The sequence below is a fragment of the Apis florea genome, unplaced genomic scaffold (genome assembly GCF_048593485.1).
Source record: "Apis florea isolate Af1SG1 unplaced genomic scaffold, ASM4859348v1 contig_2293_pilon, whole genome shotgun sequence".
NCBI lineage: Eukaryota > Metazoa > Arthropoda > Insecta > Hymenoptera > Apidae > Apis > Apis florea.
Window position 1 is genome coordinate 2,681,861 of NW_028256554.1, and position 26,009 is coordinate 2,707,869.

The 26,009-nt window shown below is 43.3% G+C and overlaps 1 protein-coding gene across 1 annotated transcript; it reads right to left on the minus strand.

The window, feature by feature from the left end:
- Window positions 1-24,671: 24,671 nt before the first annotated feature.
- Window positions 24,672-25,787, minus strand: LOC105735738 (cytochrome b-c1 complex subunit 7). Its single transcript, XM_031917144.2, has 2 exons — window positions 25,016-25,787; window positions 24,672-24,920 (listed from the first exon to the last, which is right to left on the minus strand). Exons 1-2 carry the CDS (start codon window positions 25,240-25,242, stop codon window positions 24,725-24,727), a joined length of 423 nt encoding a protein of 140 aa, XP_031773004.1. The 5' UTR covers window positions 25,243-25,787; the 3' UTR covers window positions 24,672-24,724.
- Window positions 25,788-26,009: the final 222 nt, after the last annotated feature.

A 26,009-nucleotide genomic window follows, 5' to 3' on the forward strand; every position in this document is an offset into this window, starting at 1 on the left:
AGACTCGTAATATCGGCGGAATCGCGATTTATGCCCACCACCATCGGCTGCTGTCACTTTTAATAAAATGTAAATACGCGGGTCCGGCGATATACTCCGGGAAACCGCATCGATTCGCATAATTTTATTCGGGCGATAAATAGGGGCGGGATTATGACAGCCGTTTTTATAACCCTCCTCCCTCTGTTATCGTTTCCTCTCGATCGATTGTTGATCGCATTGGTAATTCTCGGCTAATTTTCATTATCGCGTCTCGTTTTTTTCATCTCGCATGGCACACGTGTAAAATATACGCGTACAGAAAGAGAGAGAATCGTACTTGGATCGTTCGAAGTTTATTGAAATTTTGTGAAATGAAATCGATGCGCTCTCTCTGTACGCGGGGAAAGCTATTCGAAATTCATATATTTCCCCGATATTTTATTTATTCCAGCTTATTTTATTTTAGGGTTTTAAAAAAAAAAAATTTATTCGAACTCGTTTGACGAAATTAAAAGAAGAAAAGAGGGGAAAAAAAAAATTCGAGAGGAGAAACGTATTTAACGGCGTTAGATTTAACCGCGTGATTTTTCGCTTGATATCCTCCTATGCGTCGTTTTCTTATGCGTTTAAATTTAATCCCGTGCATTCTACGCTCTGTGTTCTTCGAATCGAAACATTGAAACGAATCACAATTTCCATTTACGAAGATTCGCTTTTTTTTTTTGATTTAAATTATGAATATCAAAAAGTCAGCGAAATTAAACAATGTCGCAATGGAAGCGGATGGAGAAGCGGAGAAGCGGCATAACAAATCGCGAAAGAGATGGTGGTTTCGGAAATGGTATTTTGGGAAATTGGGATTGGACAGCGTGATATTTGTCGGAAGAGGAAGGTCAGATGAATGGAAATTTAATTAACCCGGGTAAACGGGAAAATAAAGGGGACTAGACTGGCTAATTCGATCTGTCGGGGTTAATACCTTTCCTTTCCTCACGAATCCGCTTCCCTTTTTCATCGAGTTATTCTCTTGCGGATTATCGTCTTTGCAAGGATCTGTTCGTTCGCGTAAAACCTATTGCCGTGTATTATTTCTTATTCAACGTCCCTCCCTCCCTCCCTTCCTCCGGCTCCGGTGAAATAAAATCATCGCCTTTTCTCTCGCTCTTTGCGAAGCAAGCTCCGCTCGCGATATCGATCGTGCCCCTGACTTTCCCCTCGCTTTTAACACAACGAGGAAAGGAATGTATCAACAGTAAACGGACGGCGAGATCGACATCTGCTATCCAAATTTCATGGTCTCGGTAGAATGGTTCGTGGCGCTGAATCGAAACGATCGAGCAAGCTAATTTTGCCCGTGGCTCGCTGGAGAAGCTACGTAGGCCAATGCTATTTATATACGTTAGGTGCGCCGATGTTTTCCGTATAAATTCCGCTGTCCTGCACCACGCTGTCGACGTGCCAGGCCACGTCGTTTCGTTTCGAATTAGAACTTCGGTTATGAAGTCCGTGAAATCCACGAAACGATCCGAGTACGCGATACGACCGTGTCTTGGATCACGTTTCCACTACGTGGAAACGCCACTCTCTTTTGTTTAAGACTACTATTGTACCAGTGCTTGTTTCGTTTCGCCGACTTTTCAACAACTCGATTCAACAACATTTGGTAAGCGGAGAATGGTAAGCAAAGAATAATCGTGCAATGGCAAAATTTAATTTCTTGTAACGAACGATGATGCAAACGAACGATGAAATTCGCGAACGAATCAATTCGAATTAATCCGTATCCGCTTCATCGACAAATTTAATTCGGTACACGCGTCGACTAATTACCACCATCGAATCGATCAGTGGCACTCGATGCTATTACTTGATCGTGATTCCGTCGATGTATAAATAAACATCGATGACGAGCCCATTGACGTTAGAGATGGAAGATGCAAAGAGCAGATTTTCATGGGCGAAAGAGGCGATCGCGAAGAGGATACGGGCGGCATTGTCCCTCTAATAAGCCGATTCGAAATCAAGCCGAGCCGGGCACGAAAGAGAATTTGATTGCATTAACATTGGATTATATAGGATTATACGGGCGAGTCGAGTTTTATAAGTTTCGAAGTTAGCAGCCGAGGAGGCCATTCAACGCGAAGGAATAATAAACCGCGCGAGGTAGAAGCCTGTCCTCGCTCGGTACGGTAGAATTAGAGTTTTCTTACAGCTGCTTTTTTACGATCGATTTCACCGAATCGGTAATAACTTAAAGCACCTCCTCCTCCTCCTCCTCCTCCTCCTCTTCGATCCACGTAATCCAGACCGAGTTTGAAATCGATGGATCGCCAAGTCGATCATCTTCCAATATTCAATCAAGGTTTATGGGAAAGGATCAGGTCGCGAAACTATAATCCCTGTCAAATGGGCGACGGATCGGACGAATTACGCCTCGACCCGGAATTACGGCATAACGAGACACTTGGACGAAATTGTGCAATATATACCCTTTTACTGGGCCGTAGCTCGAACGACTGTTTATTTTCTTGCTCGGTTGTTACTGTTCGCCATGGTTGATAAACTTTATTATCCCATCTTCTCATGGCGGACTCGACGCCGTGTAATGGAAAGGAATCATAGACGGGAAAATTTCGAAAGAAATCGTCTTCGGTTCCCCTCATTCTTCTCACGGTTCAGAGAGCGCTCGTGCGAAAATTTCTCCTTTATCACCGCTATCACGGTGATCCTTTATCTTCGTTACGTTATCGTAAAGTATGGTGTATTTAATACCTCTCGACCCGGTTTGAAGAGGATTTGAAATTTAAGTGGCACGCGATCGATCTTCTCCCGCCAAAAGAGGGTGAAAAGAACTCCGGCCGAACTGTTCGAGGATGCATCTTTTCGTTAAACTTGCCTCTCTTCTTTTGCTGCAAAGATTTCAACGCTCCTTTATCCGTGAGGCCGTTCCCGTTTCAGGTATTTAAACGATGACTCGTTCGGATGAAAATTAATTTCTTCGTGAAAATTACCGTTGCTCTCGAATGAATCGCGCTAATTAATGCGAAGATGGCCGTCCCTCCCGTTTAATAATTGAGATAATTAACTCGGTTAGAAGGCCGATAATGCAAATGCTAGATATTGTTAATTAATGACACTCGGTCGTATCGGATTTTTCCGCGTTAAAAAACCCCGACTGCCACTCGAGAAACACTCACTTTATCCACCTGAACGCAACTGGCTAACGATTAATCTTTGTCCCGTGGACGCTTGCTCCCGGATTTGGAATTAAAACGCAATTTAATCGCGCTTTGTTACCGCGTATTCTTTCGAAATGCGAGAGCACGAAGCGTGGAAAAAAAGAAAGACAAAAAAGAAAACTAGAAAAAAACGTGTGCATCGTCGATATTTATCGATTTGTGATCTTTTTCACCCACGTTGAAACCACGTTTCGTTACGATCCCTCTTCGTAAAATTACTTATTACGCGTTGGATCGCGATCGAATGTTGAAGAGGATCCTAAAAGAAGCTAAAAGAAAAAAAATACCTTCCTTCGAACCCACTTGCGTTCGAAATTTTCTCCACCCATTTGTAGAATCTGTAAAATCTTCGCACGATCCCCGATTTTTATCATAAATCATCATAAACGGAGAGATCACTTCTGTGATCGCTCGATTGAAACGAAGCAAAGCTGCATACCTTCGAAAACTTTCTCGTCCCAATCCCACTTTTTATCCCACTCGTGACGATCGAAAAGTTGGGATTATCGCTCGTCCAATTTGCGCGGGGATAGAATGCGGGTTAAACGGGCGACGGAGAATGGGTTTGTATCGTCTCTCGGTTATTACGCGAACCAAGGGATCCAACAGGGTGTAACACGTAGGAAACGGCGTAGCCACGTGCCGCGAGCTGCATCGTTTGCTCCACGTTGACTCGTTCAAATCGTAATATCCCTGTACGGGGATATTACGGCAAATTCAGGATCGCACTTCTCTCGATTCTCTGGAAGGAAATTCTGGATCGTCGAGAACGATGGAACAATGGAGGGAGTTCCCGATTGCAATCCCGCCCAAACAATTTCTCCACCATTGTGCAAACTGGATGGAAAACAAATAATAGGAGGAGTGGATTAATTGATCGTGGACAAGAAACAGTTGTGTGCACCGTTGACAAGGAGCGGATGATGGACGAGCGTTGACTCTGGCTGGCCGACCGATGGATCGTGATGCGCGATTTAAACGCATCGATACCGGCCGAGCTATACAATTATCGAACCTTATTACCTGTTGTTGTTGTTGTTGTTGCGACCAATACGAAAAATGGAGGGCGCCGATAAAATTTACGTCGAGTTTATTTACGTCGATTGTTCCACACGAAAGAATTAAACCTGGAGGGAAGGGGCATACACCTGGGTTTTCGTTCGAATGGCCGCCTATATATTTACGAAACGTCGAGTCTTATAAAATAGCCGTGACACGCACGCGGATCGTTCGTTAAAGTATTAACTGTTCGGTTCGTCGATACGTGGAAAACGGCAAACGAACAAAAATTGCTCGCGAGTATAATGGATGGCGAACGATCGAATTTTCGTTTCGAAATCTCGATACCAGCAGCGCCAAACTAATAAAACGCCAATTGTTCGCGACACGCTTTTTTTCTTCTCTCTCTCTCTTTAATGATAGACGCGCTCATTTTCATTCCGATCGAAAAAATAAATAAACGAAAAGCATGGAACACCGTTGATTTGACACCGTTTCCCGTTTGTTTCGAGCGAAATTACCGTGGACAACGCTGGTGGCACGTCATTGCTCAAGATTCGTTTCCCCGATGATTGAAAAAAATAATAAAGCGGCCCCTGGTGTTTACTGACCCACGTAGATCAAAAGCGACGAATAAAAGGGGAGGGAAAGTAGGGAGGGGGGGCAAGAAAAGAACGATTCTTCTCCGGCCTCGTGGAAATAATAGTGGCCGAAAGGAGATCTATTGTTCGGCTGGAACGTGGAATAATTAATCACACTTTTACGCCGGTTGCAGAAGGGTTCTACTCAAGGTTAATTTCTGGTCGAGGCCGTACCCTGATTACCAGTTAACGATGTTAAACGTCAACTATTATTTCGTCCATTATTCGCCCAACAATGCGGCCCCCGTTTATTCGCACTTCTTTCGAAATTTCTTCTAGTATTTTTCCGCCGATTATTTTGTAATCAAAAGAGAAGAAAAGGGGAAGAAAGAAGAAGAAGAAAAAAGGGGAAAAAGAGAGAGAAATGGACCACCTCTACCAAGAAATACTAAACATTATTCTCATGTCCATAACAAGATAATTCAACAGAGTTTTATCCTCAAAAGATAAATTCTTTCTCGGTAATCTTTCTCTATTTATTTCCAACTTTTCGTCTTTTCCTCTTCACTGGTCCTGTACAAGCATTCTTCGAAGCAGGATTTGTTTGTTGATTCCCCTTTCTTATTTTTTCTTTTTTTTTCTTCCTTTCTTCTTTTTTTGCGAATCTCGACGCTAAATCGTGAGCCGCAAATCGTGAGCCGCTCGACATTCTTTAGAAAATTAAGCTTTATCGTAATTATCAACTACAGCGGGAGATAGCGCCCTTTCCTCGAAAATGGCGCAACCGATGCCATTAAGGAACCTTTGCGAGCCGCCGTTTTCCACTCCCGTAATTATCCTATGAATTAATCCTTCTCTCTCTCTCTCTCTCTCTCTCTCTCTCTCTCTCTATCTATCTCCTAATTATATTCCACTGATTCTTCTCCCCATTCTTCATTTTATCTACGTGTCTGATAAAACGCATAAACAATTTTCAACCGCGATTATCTCGTTTATTCAAACTCACCGTGGTTCCCTTTATCCAAAGGGACATGTACAATATACGTTTGCTCAAAATTTACAGATCTCGTCTTATCCTTCGAAACGCGACCGAGGTTGTGTTGTTCAATTAAATCGAGCCGTGTGAAAATCTGTTACTTTGTCTCCCAATTTTCTTCTTCCTCGATACGAGAATGATCAGGAAACGAGAGAACATCCTTTCTTTCCTTTTTCTCCTTTAAATTGACCTTGTCCACCGTTTTCAACGAAAGATCGTCGAGCGCCGCGAGCGTGACCCGAGGCGGGATTCGAGTCGTCCGCAAACTCGCTCGTTACGGACGATTCTCCCGGGGGAGGCGCGAATCCTCTGGCTCGTTTCGTTTCGCCGTCACCTCTTTCATCCCTGTGGGAGAAGCCAAAGGCGAGGGATGCGGTGCTTTTCTATCCGTCCAAACACACTCTTCCCGCCCCATTCTTCTCCGTCTTAACGGATCGAGGAGAAAGAAGTGACGAGAATTGGTCAAAATCCAGACGCTGAATCTCACCCTCGAAGATTAAACTCCCTTTCTCTTTCTCCTCGCTGCTAAGTTTCGTGGATGAAAGTTAGATAGACAGAGCGGACGGATTACACGTCCATTTACGACGAAAGGATATTTTTATTCAAGGTTTGGATACGCTTTCTGATCCTCGATACGATGGAATATTGCTTGGTAAAATATTTACGATTGGAATTTCAAGTCTCGAAGGGGGGAGAGGAGGAACGCGGCTTGTTTGGCGAATATTCACCCGGGATGGATTAAATTTTCGATGGCCGTGTTACAACCTGGTTTCCCATTACCTCGTGCAAAGTATTTGTATTTCATTTTCTCGAGCGAGAACATATCTGCAAAAGGTTTCTTTCGAAGGGGCCGAAGTTTGGGCGCATCTCGAAAAAAATTTGGGAAAGGAGAGCGCTACGAAGAAGAATCTCACGACGCATCACACCCTGTATCCCCTTGCTTTGCGTATGCTTTTCAATCGAAATCGGCGGAGAGGAGCGACGCGTCGAAATTTCCACACGTCAAAGGCACGGATCTGCGGTGAAGAAAAAAAGTTTGGACGGATCCGTGCATTACCATGCCGGATGGAATGCGCGCACAGCTTGCGAATCGGGTTGTTAATACACGAGCGAAACTTGTCGGTTTCCGCGCCGCGGTATTTCGAGCTGATGAACCGAAACTCTCTCCCCCCCTCATCTCCCCTAGTGTAGTTCCGCTTTGTCCTATCTCTGCCGGGATAATTCGCATCGATGGAAAAGCAGGAGGAAAGTTTCGCAGCCAAGTTGATCAAGTCGCCGGATTCGCGTCAAATTTTGTTTACGTTTGTTTCGCATACGTGGCGAATAAAGGCGAATCGAAGGGAAACGTGGAGAAGAAGCGAGAATTGCAGGGAGAGAGAGAGAGAGAGTTAAGAGACACGGAACGGTCCAAGGTGTTATTAAAATATCCGGTGCGTTGTTAGCCGCGCAGGGGTAGAGGCAAGGAAATGGAAACACAATCGGTAAGAATTACGACTAGCCACCAGTGTGCAGGGAAAGAGAGACGATACGCAACGGGTGGGAAAAGGAGAGGGAAAAAGAAAGATTCTCGTATTTCCCCTCTCCCCCATGATAACGGCGCGATGAAAATTCGTTCCTTTTTTCGTGCCCGATCCCCGCGTGTATAATACGTGTATGTACATTTCGTGGATGCGGTTATTCGCGCGTTTGTGAGGGGTTTTAGGAAGGATGATAGTTGGCTAGGTCGGCCAACTATCGGGACGTTGGTTAACTTTGTTCGAGGCGAGGCTCGCTCGATATTTAGCGAGGCAACGAAGAATGCGTCGAAGCCAACCAACTTTGAGATCGATGCACCGATTTAACCGGCGTGAAAGTTATTACAGCGGTGTTACCGGGTCGCGTCTATCGAAGGGGAATATAATAGACGGTGAGAATCGAGGCCACGCTTTTTATCAATAAAATAAGCTCGAACGAGGCAGAAAAGAACGTGAACGTTCCATCATTCGCGCCGATGCTCGAATAATCGAAGCACGGTGGGGATGAGTTTGCGTCTCTGTTATCGCGCCATTGTTGTGCTAGCTCTCTCGTACGGGTCTTCTCACGTTGTAAATTTCGAGAATGTCAATTTTGGAGAAAGAGATTTGTCGGGGATCGGTGGGAAAATTTGGTCGAGGTTTGATCTTCGAATTTTAAGATTCATAAAATTGGGGGTAAAATTTTCGATCGGCTCTCGATAACAAGGGACGGTGATTAAAATTCCGAAGATCGATTTCGAGGATTTCCCCGGGGCGCTGTCTTAACGCGTCTGGCATCTCATTCTGTTCCAACTTGCCTTATCGTCTCGTTCGCCGACCAAACGTAATTAATTCGACGGATGGTTTCTCCCCGAGCTAACTTCCTCTCCCCCTAGACTTTCGCGCGTCTGCAATAACGACCACCTACTATCAAAACGCTTTGTTAGTAGTCTAATCCAAAAGCGACTACGCCATCCCTTTCATTTTCGCCACGGCTAATTTATCGTTCGCGCGATTTTATGCCCTCTTGTTGCCACGCGTGTTTAAGTTTTAAATAATGTTTCACGGAAATTAGAAGGAAATTAAATTAAATACGTCGTTCGCGCCATCCCCTCGAAACAGAAAACAGACAAATAAGAACGAGATTGTCAATTTTTTGTATCAATCGACAATTTCAATTGTACCGTTAATATAAATATGTAATTCGATTTATTAAAAAATCGAAAAACTGTTCATTTCAATCGAATTAAGAGGAAAACAATTTGAATATTTGACGTAGAAACATCGAATATTACGAATATTGATTTATTCAGTTCAGTTATGAATAGAAGAAACTCTTTAGAAAAATAAATCGTTGGCCAACGTGGATTTACAAAACTTGTAACTTCATCAGTTTGAGAAAAAAAAAAAGATGTAAAACATAAAATCCAAAATTAATGGTACAATTGTACGATCGTTCTCTTAATTCACAAAACAATTAGGTAGGATTGATATTGAATATTATAAGTAACGAGTTATTCGCAACGCGTTCTCATTCTCATTTCTTCGTTATCCTCCTTCTCATTGCGATTCACGTATACGTGAATGCACGTTAACAGGAATTCTAATAAAACGGCGTGAAAAAAAAAAAAAAGAATGAACGAATGGAACAAATTTGTAACAATCGATATACAAGCCGGGGAACCGATGGACAAACCAGTTATCCGAACACCGGGTTGATTGCGTTTGGCCGTGTTTCGTGTTCGATTCGCGGCCCATACTTGAAAGAACCGCAATGACAATTAAACATTTTTTCGAGAGACGATCGCCGGGAGATCGTTTTTTTCGTTCGAAAAAATTCGATTCGAAAACTTCGTTTTCCATTCAACAAGTGTTTCGACGCGACACGCTCGATTGTTGGTGGAAAAACAAGCGAGGAAGAAGAAGAGAAGGAGAGGGGAAAAAAAAGAAAAAAAGAAATAATACCGATAGTTCGTCATATATAAGAAAAATCGGCAAAATCGTTTCGATTTCCTCTCCAAGGGATCGTGGTAAACTTGAAACCGTTACTCCATAGTTGGAGGCGAGACTTCGGTTTATCGGTTAACAAACCGATAACTACGAACTACTGCGAACACGACAGAAGGAAGTCGTGAAGACATATCGAAGTTGGAGAATCGGCAAGGGACAAAGTTGGTCGAGGCGCCACCTCCAGTTGCCGTGATCTTGAGAAATTTTACTGCTTCTGGTGGGGGAGGGAGAATAGTAACTTGATCGAGCGCAACAAACACGATCAACCGTTGAAACCGTTTTCTTATATCTTTCGTGCTGTATGCGATAACACGACGGTCTAACTCCATCGAAATTATTATTATTATCGTATCGCTTTATTTTAACGAAACTCTCTTTTCTATACGGCTTAAAGCAGGTGTAAGGAGGGAGAGAAAGTTCTTTCCCTCCGAGTGGAAGGAAAGCTTTTAAACAAGAGCGTATATAGTTTGCCCAAAATTATTTCTTTCAATTTTCCTCCCTGCTGCGGAGAAGGAAGTTCACCGTCGCGTTTTATTTCTTATTCAAGGAACGGTATTTACTTTGATCCCCAAAAGAAAAGTTCAAAAGCCCTGGCTGTCTCTCTGGCCAAACTCCGTGGAAAAGATACAACGGACAAATCCACGGGCGGAAAGTAAAGATGATAATCTCCCACCGAACGGTCTGTTTTAAAATAAAGAGAGAGAAGGGGAGAGAGAGCGGCCGTTTAAAAATATATCAGACAAGGTATTTTTCCTTCGCGAGAGAACGAGCGCGCTGCTCCTCCCCGGCAGATCTTCGAATTAATATTTATCAGCCTGTGGAAATCGTGAAAAATATCCTCGCGCGGATGGTTTAAAACCTGTGTGTAACGGATACTATTATTCCCCGATTATGGAGTTAATATCGCGAGTGAGAGGATAGACCTCGAATAAGAGAGGAATTTCTCCTCATCTTGGCGCGAGCGTGAGATGGAGATCGCCGGCCCGAATCTTCGGATCGGCCTCGATGCCCGACGTACATAAAACGGCATCGATCGCGGCTCGCATTGTGCGGGCCGAAACACCCGTGATCCCCGGCACAATTCAGATCCCGACGGCTCAGCCCGTACCTCTTGATCGCGAAAAAAGAAATCGCGTCTTATTGGGAACGAGGAAATCGATCGGCATTCTTCGCTCGAGCCCACCTTACGAGCCATAATGCGCTTTCTTTCTCTCCGCCTCATCCTCCGCCTTTACGCGCTCATTAGATAGGTATATTGCTCGCGGTGAACTGGTTTCCCTCCCGGAGGGATATATATTCGAGAATGAGAGGAGGATCTCGAGGAAATATTCGTGGAGGTAGTTTTCCTTTTTTTTTTTTTTTTTTTTTTTTTTATTACGTATTAAATATGTATACAATAATATGGACGTTATGGAGTGTCTCGCGGAGTGGGTATCGAAGTTTCTGAAAAGCAATCGAGGAAAGCAACGTTGGTAATTTAAGGTAATATTTTCTGGTGGATGATTTATTGGTTAAGGTAGGTAGTTAAAAGTTTTCTCACTTCTCCGTCCAAGAGTGGAACCTCTGGCGGGTTGGAAAATCGGCGGGAGGCAGGGAGGGAAGAAATAAAACGTTGGAAAAAACACACACACACACACACACACATAACACACACTGTTTGAGTTCCACCGGTGAGTATATATACTTTGGCGAGTTAAATAAGTGGAGGGGGGTGGGTGGAAGACGGGCCCTGGTGATTAACTTAGAAAGAAAATGAATACAAAGGAGGGGTGGGGCGGGGGGAGAGAGGAGGAAATCTTTTGCGATGGTTTAAGGATGATTAATATCCTAGCTTCATCTGTGTTCAACTTGTGGAAACTCGTTACAAATTAATTAAACCACCCAAGTGCCGGTAAATCGTGATTTATTATGTCGGATCACGAGGTATCACGAGATCCGCGTGAAAATTGTCGTTTCTCGAAATTAATTCTCGCGATATTTACGCGAAAAAAAAAAGAAGAAATGAAATAAAATTGCACGAGATCCCGTACACGATCGATTAATTACACTCAAATAGATAAATAAGAAGAATCAGTTTCGTAAAATCGATTACGCTTAATTTGGCCAGATTAAATATCCAAATTTTTCCCCCTCCCTTCCTCTTCTTGTTAATCCGTCATTTTCGGATATCCGTTTCACCATTCGTTTCCATTAAAAAAACTTGTGAAAAAAACTTTTGAAAAGCCATTTATCGTTTATATTGAAATTCGTTCGGCAACGAGCGAATCAAATTTTTCCCCTCCTCCTCCACTCTCGCGCGACTTTTCGATTTGTATCGATTCGGGCCGATCAGCGCCACTCATCCGCGCCAACGAGACACGAATAATTTGTACAGGCTTGTGTCGATAGCGGCCACCGATCGGCGCTTCCAAACGAAACGCTGAGGGCGGAGGAGAGAGGGGGGGAAAGGAGCGCGGTTCTATGGATGGAACGAACGCGATCGATCTCGGCCGTGCGTGCGAATAACATAATCGAAAGTTGTTGGGGATTAGTTTCACCGTTCGGGTCCCCGAGATTTATTACGACGCTCTCTCGCTTCGGCAAACTCTTTTCCACCGATCGGAGCGGATCGGATAATATTTTAACCGGATGCACCGGCCAATTTCCCTCCTTGCTTACAGATTGTCGGATTGAATCCGATTTCGAATCCGATAACTTCTCTTCCCTTTTTTCGAGGAGAGTGAGACGCGCGTGAAATAACCCGAATATCGAGTATCACCACCATCGCCATAGCGGAGAAAGCTAAATGTTATAAAATATAATGAACTATTCATTGTCCGTCCGAATGAATTTATTAACAGGCCGACGAGCTTCCGACGCGGTGTATCTCTGCGAGTTATTAACACGGAAATGAAAATTGTTGTAACGTTGCCCGACGACGATATAATATTTAATGGAAAATCGAGATCGGCGAAAGGGGATGGCCTTCTCATTTGTATCAATATATTTTGAATATGATCCGATCCAATAAATTCCAATCTTTACGAGTGTTACGATTATATTGTATTTCGATGCAATTTGAAACACAAGTGTGTGTGTGTGTTATATGCGTTGAATACGATATTTAGGTGGATTTTACAGATACTTAGCCCCGAGAAACGTTTTCTATTTAGTTTAACTCGACGGGAGAGATTAGAGCCCTAAGTTTACACGCGCGATATAGAGGCTTGTGAAGTTGGAGATTGGTTCGCCAAGTTTGTGCATACAATGCAATATAACTCGACAAATCGGCCGTCCCTGCGGTGAAACGCTGGACCCTGGAAGAAACTTTGCACGAATATTTCTCATTAACGGTGTCGTTAAAGGTATCGTTGCCGAATCATCGATGAACCAACTTCTAATCTACCTCCGCGATACTCCTCTCTTTCCCCCGCCTATGCGACATTGTCTGAGCACAATGCAGGATGAGCATATCGTTCCACCAACCAGATTTTTCTACGTGCCTTATCCTCGCTCCTTCAGGAAACACTTTATCACTTGATCTCAAAAGGGAGGCTAAATTCCGGATAAAGCCTCCTTCCCTCGACTCGCGAGGAAAGAAGCGGTCGGGCTTTTCCTGTTCGAAAAAAAAAAAAAAAAAAAAAGAAATTATCACGCCACGGGAATGTTGATATTATACGCGACATTATAACGGGATTATTCTTTTCGACGAGAATTAAATCTCGATTCGACACAAGGCAGCGTTATTTAATTTCATCCCGCGACATCTCGCGTTTCTACAACGCCGTTAAAAAGCTTAACTAGATTTTTCCTTCCCCCGCTTACATCTTGCACGATTTATTATAAGGCGAGTTTCTCCGCGTTGAACGGAGAAGAAGAAAATAGGAATGGTCTTTTCCTCTTTTTTCTCTTGCAAAGGAAAAAATCCTGATGTGATAAGAGGTAAAAAAATAAAAAAAAGAGAATAATTACACGATTCGCATTCTGTGAAACGTTGCACCCTTCATCCTACATCCCCCTGGAACAAACGGTATCTTACGCAAATTGTCATACGAGAACGCAATGGAACTGAATCCGCGTGGACGATACGACTTCGTTCCACAAGTCTCTCTCTCTCTCTCTCTCTTCGCGCGCGCGCTTATATTATATTGCCGCAGTTGCCCTTTTCTCCTTCTCCATTGAAAAACGAGAAATGTTTATTCCGAAACGATCGAACGTTTCATCGAGATTCGACGCGTTTATCTGGGAATTTATCATGATGTCGCAGCTGCGGCACAGCTTTGCCTATTCAAACAACGAGAGAGATGGAGCAAAAAAATAAATAAATAAAAAACAAAAAAGAATCGCGTGCAACGGGTTTACGAACAATCGGAAGAAAGACGTAAACGGGAAATCGAACGGGATTTTCGCGCTATACGAAAACACGGAGAATATACGTTTTATAGGGAAATTTCCGTGGTCGAATTCGGGACACGACGCGTTTTCCATCACTGGCGATCGAACCGCACCCGTGTCTCTTTCTAATCTCGCGTCGAGAATTTTTCATACTTCTTTTTTTTTTTTTTTTTTTTTCCGAAAAAAGAAGTCGGTTAGCGCGAGTTATTTCTCCGTCAACCATCGATCTTTCAACGAGCTTAAATTGGCGCAACAAGTAAACGAGTGCAGATTTTTAAAGTTGTAGAATGGACGTAATTTCTGTTCTAGGGAATTAGATCGCGAAACGATTTGTTTAATGTAAAGATAAATATACGGTATGAACAGGATCGAAGCAACGATCGCTGTCGCCCAGATATGAGTCACACTTTCACACACGTGTTCAAGGTAATTCTTCTTCTCGAAAAATCATATTAAGCTTATCGATCGGTATTTCGAGATGTGATGTTAAAGATCAAAAATCCCTTCGAAAAGAGGCGTCCATTGCTAAAAATGAACAACTGTAACGCTCGTTGAAAATTTCGTTCCCAGCTGATCCATTAATCCGCTGTTGGCGGAATTCGCAGCTCGTGTGTACAGCTTATTTTCCTCGTCGGCTAACCTATCGACGAAGCTGCTCGCCGAGCACCGGTATACGCGCGGATACACTGTGCGGAACATGTGCACGCCGTAAGTACACCGAATTCGTATCGACGGTGAACAGATCGCGTTGTATTTTACGTGCCTGTTCCCGCCATTTCGATTCCTCCCCCTGCTGGAAAAGCTGATAACGTAGCACGGCCACTTGTCGTTGACGTATCGCCGAATCACGATCGAAATCGGCCCTGAAAGATTGGCTTTCTCTCTTCTACCTTCGAACGTTTAAGGAATTTATCACGATTTCGTAAGGTCAGGAGTTTAATAAATTAATGTAGAGTGACAAACCTGTCGTATCGAAAAAAAGTTTTCAGTTGAAGTGTTCGAAGCGTGAATAATTTAAGGAAAGAACATTAGAACTGGATTATACATTTTTTTTTTTTTAATGTCATTATTCGCATAAATATTTTAATGGAGAAAAGTCAAACGGAGAATTTCAATTGGGAAAAATTTCATCGCAACAGTTTAGTCACAGCGAAGCAAAGTGAAAGGAGGAGTACGATCCATGGAGACGAAGCACGAATGGCTAATACGGCAGTTAAATATCTTCGTTACCTCGGATATTCACATTTTCTCGGTACAATGGCCGATAATGTATTATTAAAATATAACTCGAAAACGAAGATGGTATCTTATATAAGAGATTCATATGATAACTCGTTATTCGATTTACAACCGATTTTCTTAAAATCGAATAATAATTTCACAGTTTCCTTTTGCAAGTGGATTTCTTTCTCGAAGATGTTTAGAATAAATTTTAACGAGCTAAGGTTTATCGTCATACGACTCCACCCAGGAATTATGATCGTTGTCTAAAGCGTTCGATTCAGACGATACAAGGAACGATAATTTTCCACTCGGTCCAATTTTCACCGATCGCGTTGGAATTATTTCTAGATAATAAATGATAAAGGAATCGTATAACTCCATATTGGCAATCATAGCGAAGCGTTATTCGAGCGAACGAGTAATTAATTCCATCCGCGATTCCATCGCTGCTTCGCGATCCTTCGTGGCCGATGATTTAATTCAATCCTTTCCATAAATCTACTCTCCGTCGGGATCGTGGATGCAGCGCGTGTCCCCGGAAAATGTGAAAATCTGGCAGCGGAAGAAGCTTGATTCGCGATGGCAACGCAATATGTATGGTAATGGAGACACACGCGAAAACTGTACCCCAGCCTTCGAGCGTTCATCTTCTTCCCGCGAGCCGATCTTTCGTCCGCTCCCGACACTTCTCCAAATTGCCTTATCACTCAGTCATTGTGACTCGTGTCCAACAGGATTGAAAACAAATTCGAAAATTTTTCTTCTTCACCTTTTTTTTCCCCATCTCGACTCCGTGAACGAGATTTTGACCCATTGTTGTCCGCGGTAAACCGTTTTTTGTTTTATTTTTTCTCTCTCTCTCTCCTCCTCCTCCTCCTCCTCCTCCCCCCCCCCTCCGTGACAAACAACTTCGATCTCGGTTGAATTGAATACACTGTTGGTCGGAGAGATTGGAATTGAAACAATTCGAAAACAACTTGTATTGTATCCTTTGATTCCTTTGGGGAAGGGGATTGGAGGAAATGAAAATGAAAAGTTTGGAAACGAAATATTTAAATATTAGTTCGAGGATTATCGAGAATTATCGAGGGGGGGGGAGGGGGGAAAAGAGCATCCTTGAGAAAGAATTTCTGAATGAAGGAGAGGGGAGGGAGACGGCATGGAGTAACACCATGGATAATGAAATTCCCGAGAAAATTAATTAATCGAGACATCGGTCCACTTAATAGTGGAGTGGTGTCGCATTTAAGAACCATCAATTACACGATGGATGGAACGGTGATCGATACGAGAGTATCAGTGCAGAATCCTTCGAGAGTGAAATGTTTTTTTTTTTCCTCTTGGTTCGTCGAAGCAACCGCTTTTAATGGTGGATACGGATCGAACAATCGAACGGAACCCGATCATCGCTGTTAACCGTTCAAAATCGATTCGTTCGAACGAATTTAATCTGGATCCGAGTCTGGATGGAATATTGATTCGAAATGATGCCTGACGTCCGACTTGTTAAAACAAAAAAGATCGAGATATATTTGCCTCTCTGTTTTTAATTTTTAAATTTCGTTCCCTTTTCTTTTTTTGAGAGAAAAAAAAAATTTTAAAACGGCAAAAGAGGCGAACGCGAAAGGGGATGAAAAGAATCGATGCTCGAGACAAGCGAGGGATGCTCAGGTGGCGGCCATTTCTCCGAGGAAATTCTCTTGTTCGGGAGGAACTCGTCGAGATTAGGGACGGCCAGAAGGAAGAAGAGGAAGAAATGGCAAAATCAAGGTTAACCTCCGAGTCGTGTCCCTACCAGGCCACTTACAGACCTTTCTTTTCGTACCTCTGACCGCACATTTTCCACTTCCCTCTCTCCCTCCCCCCGTTATTTCCTCTCGATAGCTTTTTACACTCCCTCCAGGATCCTCGTCCTGCTCGATTGTCTGAAAAAAAAAAAGACCTACCTCTCGCTTCCGTTCCCCTCGAACAAAAGCGTAAAATAGATCGTCTATTTTGATATTCATTCTCTCTCTCTCTCTCTCTCTCTCTCTCTCTCTCTTTTCTCTGGATTCCACCAGATATTAAATCAGTTTCCTTCCCTCTCTCCTTCCCTCCCGCCTACCTGTTTTTATAAAACTGAAATATCGTCGATGCGTTCCACGATACGTACGTTTCACACTATAAATCCATAATTTCTCGAGTAGGTCGGGGGGGGATTTTCAATCGTAATTTTATGAATGTCAGCGCATCGAAACGAGGCAAAAACGAGTGGAGTCTAATCGAGTTTAATCGCACGAATAACCCGAGCAACCTCTTCCCGCTAATAATTTAATCCTTTGATCATTAAGCATTGGAGCGGGGATCTCTGCATCGAGAAGCAAAATTGAAGCTGTGTAAAACAAAGAGAGAGAGAGAGATAGAACAGTTCTCTTCTCTGGATTAGGGCAAGTGCTGACTCATCGCTGGCTCTTAAAATTATGGTCGATGGATTTTAAAAAAAACTCGAGCTCGCCAGCAGTCCCGTTTTACATTCGTTCGTCGAACACGAACGCGTATTTCCATTCTTCCTTCGACCCGTCTGCCTGCCTTTATCCCCCCTCCATCGCGACATAAACAAATCGCGTGTTCGTTCGCGAGTTCGAGTTTAATCGACTCGAGGCTGATAACGAGTCAACACACGACGAACTGGAGATTTCGATTCCTATAATCGACCGTATCTTTTAAAGATAAAGGGCCGCTATCTTTGTTTGTCGTCTCGTTTTTCGTATAAACAAGCATTCCCGTTTTATTAACCGGATACCTCGTTCACATTGGCTATATGGGCGAGGGAGGATACCAAAGTCTCCAAAAGTTCCACCCTTTCACGGTCGAGAGTTCTAAAAATTTCGAATAATTAATATTCCGCGCGAGATGGAGGATCCAAGAGGCGGAGTGGGGAATGAATGGCAAAGTCAGCTCCAGAACTGGAAATTAAAACGAAAAGACAATGAGGATAGGGAGGAAGGATCGACAAAGAGGAATGGTAATCCTGGAGCAGCGACGGGTTCCTTAATCCTGCTATTTTATACCGCTAAAATATCAGCGCGTCCTTGTATTCCCTTATCGTCCCTTTCATCGTTCGTAATATTTCAACGATACGTACGGAGCGTTACGATTTATTTTTCATCGTTGTTCCAACGAAATATTTGTTAGTCTAATCGATGCTCGTTACGGAAATCAAACAGACGGGAGTCGGAAAGTTGTTGCGCGAACGATATCAAAAACGGGGAAGGATGCTCTTTGATGTACGGGGTAATTACAGACTTCGTACAGTTGGATAATGATCCAGTCCTTGTAAATAATAGCATTGAATAAACGGCGAGAGGAGTTGAAATTAACGCGAATCTCGATAGCAGGAATAGCGGGCGAAGCAGCAGTGGCTGAGAACTATTTAATAGTGGCCACCTACGCAAATAGGGGCCAGGCATGCATAATAAAGCCTTCAAACTGAACGCTGGCCGTGTTACCGTGTGTCTTGTCCGTCCGAGGATTCGCCTTAAGTAGGAGGACCAAGTATGCAAATACGCGCGTGATTTAAGTGGAAGATCCGATTTATGTGCATGCGTTGTACGCGCGAACGTGTGTGCCAATGTAAATGTCTCGCGGAGAGCAATTCTCAACGACAAAGATCGACGAAAAACGGGAGAGCGAACGATCCTCTCGATGAGCAAAAAAAAAAGGAAAAAGGCGTGTAATCCTCGGTCAGAGAGAGAGAAAGAGAGAGAGTTGAGAGTCGACGTTGAAGAATAATTAAATCGAAGGGGGAAAACAACGAGTTGGGTTGGAAAAGTGTTTCACGAGGACTTAAACTCTCTTCTTTGAGTCGCACTTTGCGAACGGGCGAGCGAACGATTATCGTTCGATTTAAAAACACTGTCTTTGCGGGATTTGGCCGGCATATAAATGCAAATGCGCCACGGAATATGGAAATTAAAAGGCGCTAACGAGAAAGTCTTGTGTATCGTCGATCGAGATATTAAAAGAAGATCTGGTGATTCGCGGGATTCAATTTTCGCGGTATTAAAGCGGAAACGCTTGAACTCTCGCGTAACCAAACGAGTCGATTGTCCCGCGTTTCGAGCAAAAGTCGAAACAATTGAATTTGATTTTTTGCCGGGGAAATTTTCCAAACAATTTTCTCGCACAATTTCCAAACAATGTAAGCTGTATATTTTTCGACCCCTCAAATTTTTAATATAAATTTACAACGATACGTGGAACAATGAACAAAAGGAACGACGTCACAAATATTTATGTTATAAAACGAATTGGCCGCCAACTTTCGTTGTTCCCTTTCCGCCCAATCTTGTTCGACAAACGTGCGATTCGTAATTCATCAAAAAATCTTTCGAAAAATATTTTACGAGAATATTTTTACCCACATATCCACTGATAATTATTACTTTTCTCTTGACGATCCATCCAAGCCAAGATGCTTCCGTCGAACGGAAGGAAATTAAACAACGATTCAAAGAAACGCTAACTTAGATATCCTGCAGAGAACGCGCGTGGAAAATGTTTCTCGACATCGAGAAAAAGATTCTTATCGATGTTGTCGATGACAAAAACAATCGAGAAAGTTGGCACGAGGCCGGAGAGAATGCAAGAATCCCCGTGGTGGCGTGTTGCCACATATCATGGCCTTGAATTTCTCGCGAATCCTCCACCAATGTATGATATTTGAAATATCGGGCTACACGTTTAGCTATAATATCACGGTGGTAATAAATCGCGGTAATAACGGTAGAAAGGCGGGAGGGGGTGAAAAAAGTAATGGAATCGTTCGAATGAAAAATCTTTCTCGAAATCAATGCGTATTTCGCAAAGCGATCGCTCTAAGAGCTTTTCTCGAAAAGGGTGCGCGAGGGATCGAACAGCATTCCCTCGAGCATCGAACAATCGGGAGGGATGGGGGAGGAACAAGACGCGGGATACGATTGACAGACCTCCACGTTTCCAGACCTAAGCGTTTAAGGATTGAATTAACATTTAATTCGTTCGTCCTCTCGAGCGTGAAAACGGGGGCCTTCGAGTTATAAATCGTCGTCGAATCGATCATCGAATGATCGATATGAAATCGCAATAATCTCCGCACACAGGCGGAATTTATTTCTGCCGGCAGGAAAAACATTGACGAGTAGAATTTATTACCGCACATATTACAGGCGAACTTGCTCTGTGTCGGGGAAGAGAGAAACTTCTTATTGGAGTCACGTTTAATTAAAGCGTTTCTCCGTGATTCCCGCGTGCGTGCAATTTATGCGGCCGCATAACGGTGTTTCGCGAATTTTAATAAAAAATTTCCCCTCCTTTTGGTCACGTTTTAATGCACTTTGCGGCGGGCTACGTGTTTCATTTCGAACGTTTATCGTCGGGCTATGCTCCAACGATTGTCGTTTCAAGAGAGAGAGAGAGAGAGAGAGAGAGAGAGAGAGAGAGAAAAGGCGGCGTTTTTAAAAAAATCGAAACATCCAAGACATTTTTATCGGACGTCCGATCGAAAAGGGAAAAATGCTCGGGTCGGTTTTCCACAGTTTTCCTCTCCCCCGTTCCTTGTCCATCGCCCCTCCAATTATCGGTTTCGCGTCCAATCCAGAGATTTTCCAACGTTCCAAGCGACATACCTGTCGAAAAAGATATGAAATTCCCGCGTTCTCGTCTATCGTTTCTCCCCTTCGTAATTATCGAGAGAGGGGAAGGGAGATCCTTCTCCCCTCCGCGTGTTGGGAATCGTGGAATTGATTTTTAATCGCAGCGGCGAATTAAAACTTGAAACGTCAAAGGCACGATGACACGCTTCGATTGTCCTTCCTCCCTGTTCCCACGACAGAGGAATTCTCGTAGGCATCGCGAAAACGGCTTACAATTCAATTACATCGAGCTACGCTACGCGTCGCTACGTGTTGCCTTAATGCTTTCTCGCTTTCTCGATAATTAAATTAACCAACTAATAAAAGGAAGACGTGCCCGAGACTTGGCGAGAATCGTGATAGCTTCCCCTCCTCTCCGCCAATCGACCTTCCCAAACTTTCCCAATAAATTTCCTAATAAATTTTTAATAACTCGATTGTCTTAGAGGGGCGCGGGGGAAGGGGGATTGTCGGGCAAATTCTTCTGGCGCGAGTTCTGGTTAACGGTATGAATTTATGGATGACGATTAATTCGTCGCATCTTTCAGAAATTAGGATTCATCGGAGAGGATCGATGGAAGAAATTTGACGGGGGATGGGAATGGACGCAAAACGAGGTAGAACTCGTATCGCGATGCGACGAGTTACGAGACGAATACGTTAGACGCTCGTGTCGATCGATCAATGTTTATCAAGGGAGAAGAACGAAAAGTGTCTTACGTCTCGCGTTTTTGATCGAGGAACGAAATTCCACATTCGCAAGTTGGTCGTGACACGGAGAAAATATGAAGGTGGGCAGGTAGGAATGATGATGGATTTCACGCGTGCGCGCGTGCAACGCACGCAAGAAGTTTTAATTAATTGGAAAGTGTTGAACGATTGATGTTTATCCAAGTATTAAATAAATTAATTCCAGCTACGATGCAGCATTTATAACACTGGTGTTTCGGGAGAAAATTTCCATCGATATTACAATATTGCAAATATAAAGATTGATTTTAAATATTTAAATTCAGTGATTGGTGTAATTACAGGCAAAATAATACAATGTGTTTTTTTGGGGAGGGGAGGGGGGAATAACGATCGTTCTTAATCATTTTTCGATCTTTCAATTTTTTTTTTTTTTTTTCCATTCCAGAGAAATTACCGTGCAAAAATTCTCGAAATTTTTTTTCCACGATTTTTTCCTTTGAACGCATGTAATACCGAAATGTAATTAATAACGGAACAAAATTGATCTCGAAATCCGTTTATTTAAAGTTCTGTCCGCACTCGTGCTCGCCAATTCAAAATTGTATTGCCCTTATTGTTTTTAAATTCTATTTAGAAATTCGAAATGGCGTTGATCCCTTTTCACACGCGTCAAACCGAACGTTATATTCGCTAAAAAAATTGTTTATTTTATGGATCCTTCAAAATGGTCCGAAGACTTTGGCTCACGAAGAATCTTCTCTCTGAAAGAAAAAAAAAAAAAAAAGAAAAAGCTCTAGCTTCATTCGAATATAAATCGTTTTCGATGAAACGTCTTCTCGTGACGTGGAATAAATTATCGAATATCTTCCGTTGTTGTTTCGAAATTTCTTTTTCACTCTACTTAAAAATATAATACTAAAAAAACAAGCAGAAGCGGTTGTCACGTGTCTGTTTGCTTTTCATTTTTCGATCGAAAGAAAATACGATTTCTCGGATGAGGATTCTCCGCCGAGAGAAAAACAGGAATTTATCCATATAGAGACTCGCTTTTCCCTTTCAATTTTCAAACCCCTGGATAAAAAAAGAAAAAAACTATACAGAAACTTTATAGAAAATTATTATATCCGTTTCAACGGATCTCGTCTGTAAAACGGATGTTAATCGTCGCAGGAACGCAACTAGAAAAATTCCTCGAGCAATCTTCCGCCACCATTTAACTTTTCCCTCGATCGTCCCACCACTTTGCCGGCCAATTTTAACCTGTATTCGTTCCGCGATACCTTCCAATTAACGCATCCACCCGTGAATTCAGATGAATTTAAAGGAACGGGAGAAACGTCTGGAACAATGTATGCAAATTGTCATCGGGTTTGCGAGCGGTACTCCCGTCGAACTTCCGTCTTAATAAACCGTCTGCTGTATAATGATTCGTCTCGCGAGCAACATAATAACGAGATTTATGCCGGCGAAATATACGGAGGTAATAACAGTGAGAAGAGAGAAGAGAGGGTGGGTGAAGAAAAAAAAAAATGGCTGACATGTTTCTCAACTCGACTCGAGGAATTAAGATGCCTCCGCTCCGTATTTTCACGTTTTGTTCCCTGCTCGCGCGATTTCCCTTCCCCTTCTTCGAGGCAGAGACAAGAGGCTAATCAGATCCTCCACGCTGTTTCCTCCACGCCCACGAGAAAAATATATTTTCCTCCCACGGATCTATCTTTTCAATCTCTCCTCCGGGGAATTTTATCTAGGGGATAAAGGAGAAGAAAAAAAAAAGAGGTACGATCCATCCACAAAAGATTTCGTTTGTTTAATCGAGGGAAGGAACGATGTCGGCGCGAATAATAACGTTGGGGCCTTGTCAAACTCGATCATCCAGAATGTAATCCCGTTAGCTCGTATTCATCGAGGTGTCGAGTGAATTCGACACTATTCAAGCTCGAGCAAAGCCTGACAATTCCGCGTTAATCGATTGCGTTTAATCCGCGAATAACTTGGTATAATCTCGGCCAACCTTCTCGACAAGAAGACGGAATCCTTGGCGAAACTTTGATGATACCTTCGACCTCCCGGCACGCGATCGGATTGGCTCGAAAAGGAAGCACGAGTTGCGAGGCTTTTACTCGGCCGCCCACTGTGCTTGCAAATTGAATGTATCCATTCAATTCCCCACGATCGGCCATTTAAATTGTTATACAATGCTGTAATCCATTGTTGCCAGCCGAACCCGAGATATTAAAAAATAATCCGAGATTCGTTTCGGATAAAACGGCCATTCGAGTTTTATCGCCGCCTCGATAATCGGTTTCACGCGAATAAAACGCCATCCCGAACACGCGCGAGCGATCGAAACAATCGGTTCATCCGTGACACGGATAACTCTATTGCATCTACCAATTATCAAATTATAACCGTCGGGGAAAGTTCTATCGTAGCGGGAATGGTTTATATTAATTAATTTCGGGAAAGTGAAATTAATCCCTCTTTGTTTCGGAGTGAATGAAACTCATCTCATCTGTTATACGCGTTACAAACGAGCTAGGCAACGTCCGTAAAACGTCTTATTCCAAACTGGAAGCAACGAAAATCTTAATTTTCACCATCTCTCGAATTTCGTCGAGCGGCGAATTTTTCCCGCCAAACTTTCGCGAATCCTAATTAAAAGTCTCGATGATTAAAGGGAAAGCAACTTCTCGAAATCCTTTCGGTATTATATTATCCGTAAATCTGATTACACGAGCGACAATAAACGAGTTAATTAGGCAAGAGAAAAAGAGAAATCGACGCGGAGACGCGTAAACGCACTCGAACGAAAAGGGAGTTATCGATACACCGTTGAAACAAAGAGGGAGTGAAAAAACGGGGCTGCGACGCGTAGAAAGAAAAGAAAAGAAAAAAGAGAAGAAAAAATCAGCGGGAATACCGCGTCTGCGTTTAATTAAGCGATCTACTCACGGCGAAGATACTCGCGAAGTGGTAACGAAGCCGTGGTATATTTAAAAAGGAGGAGGGTACAATCGGAGAAAAAGCGTTCTGAATACGCCGCGGCGCGAGGATCCTGGGCCAGGGTGGAGTGCCTCCTTGAATCGGCGACGCGCGAGACGCGCTTCAAGAAGCAATTTTCGAATCTCTAGAGCGACATCCTTGCACACCCACTTCAATGCGTGGTCCATAATTAAGGCAGCGAGATAACGAAGTTACCATCAAGAAGCGACACGTCGCCGACCCGCGTCATCGTATCCACTTTTATCGTTACTGTGGAATAGGGACGTGTCTGCGTTCTCTAAACTCCTTGCTCGAATTCGGGGAGAGAATGAAGGAACTTTCGATTCCTTTTCCTACTCGGATCGAATATTTCGTGGCGTACGTTCGTCGAGAAGAAAAAAATGTTTCGCTCGCTCGATTTATTGATTATTAAACGCTACAAGGTGGTGGAACGATGCTATTTGACTTCCTCGCTGGGCCAATGCCACTCGGCATAATTGGTGCAACCGAATTCGTTAACCTCCTGCTTCTCCATTATGATCTCCATTATGTACGGCTGCAGATACCGATAACTCATATCCTGCTCGTACGTGATCCATTTTTCCCTGGGCAGATTCATTTTCAAAAAGTCCAATTGCGCCGCCCGTATGCTCCTGGAAATTGATCCGTGATCGAGGATTCACGCGTACAGTTTCGCGAATACTCGGTCGGGGGAGGAATGTAATTGGATGACACAAGACGGAAATACCTAAAATTTCTCGCGTCGAGCACTTCTTTCGGCAATCGACGAAGCGCCTCTTTCACCACGGGGCTGTCGTGATATATCACGTCGTCGCTGTACAATCCGTATTTGTTGTATCCGGCCAAATTAAACACGAGCTTCGAGAACATGGACGTCCAACTGTTTTTCCTTTGCGGCTTTCTTGGATGCTGGACCACAGGGGTGGTCTTAGCCAGTATACGAAAACGCGACATCGCCGATCGACGAGATTTTAACCAAAACCATCGAAATTCGAAAGACGATCGAATCGTCGATTATTATCGAAACGATGAGATCTCGTTTCCCCTCCGTTTGAAGTGAAGTTTCGCGATTACAACGAGTCTTTTTTTCTTTTCATCGATCTACGGCCAACTTTGTCTCGTTCAACGCGTAATAAAGATTTCGCGAAGAGGAGGAACTGGCCTTGTTTAAAACGAGCAATCTCTCGAATTCGGAGAGACGAGAAGAAGTCGTGAAAAGTTTCGCATACCATTACACAGGGACAGTGAAAACGCGTCGTTTTAAACGCTTCGCCTTGTCTCTTCTTCCACCCGCGCCTTCCTCGCTCGGCAACCGAGTTCTAATATCTAGGAAATAGCGAGTTACGGTGTAACAAAGTCGCGTCGGAGAGAGGAGGCGTTAAAGGCTCGTGTCGTTCCCGCGATCCACTTTTGTCAACTTTTCACGCGATTACCTCGCGGCAGTTTCCTCCGTTTAATATTCAGCTTCCGATATAATCCGTCTATTACGCCCTACGCTCTTTCAATTTTTTTCCTAAAAATTGAATTTCCCCTGCTCGAGGAAGGGAAAAATGCTCGTCGCACTCGCTAACGATTCTTCGATCTTTCTCTTAGAAATATAGAAAGGATTTAAAAAACGATCTTTTTAAAACGATCCTCCTCCGTTGCGATATTTCGCCTAAAAAAAAAAGGAGGAGGGGGGGAGGGCGCGCGTAAACTGTCCATACAAAACGCGAGAATTC

Bases quoted from the DNA above. Each gene is read 5' to 3' on its own strand.
- LOC105735738 (XM_031917144.2), bottom strand. From the start codon at position 25,242: ATGTCGCGTTTTCGTATACTGGCTAAGACCACCCCTGTGGTCCAGCAT. The intron at 24,921-25,015 runs GTATTTCCGTCT...ATCAATTTCCAG, and splicing joins CTCGACGCGAGAAATTTTAG to GAGCATACGGGCGGCGCAAT.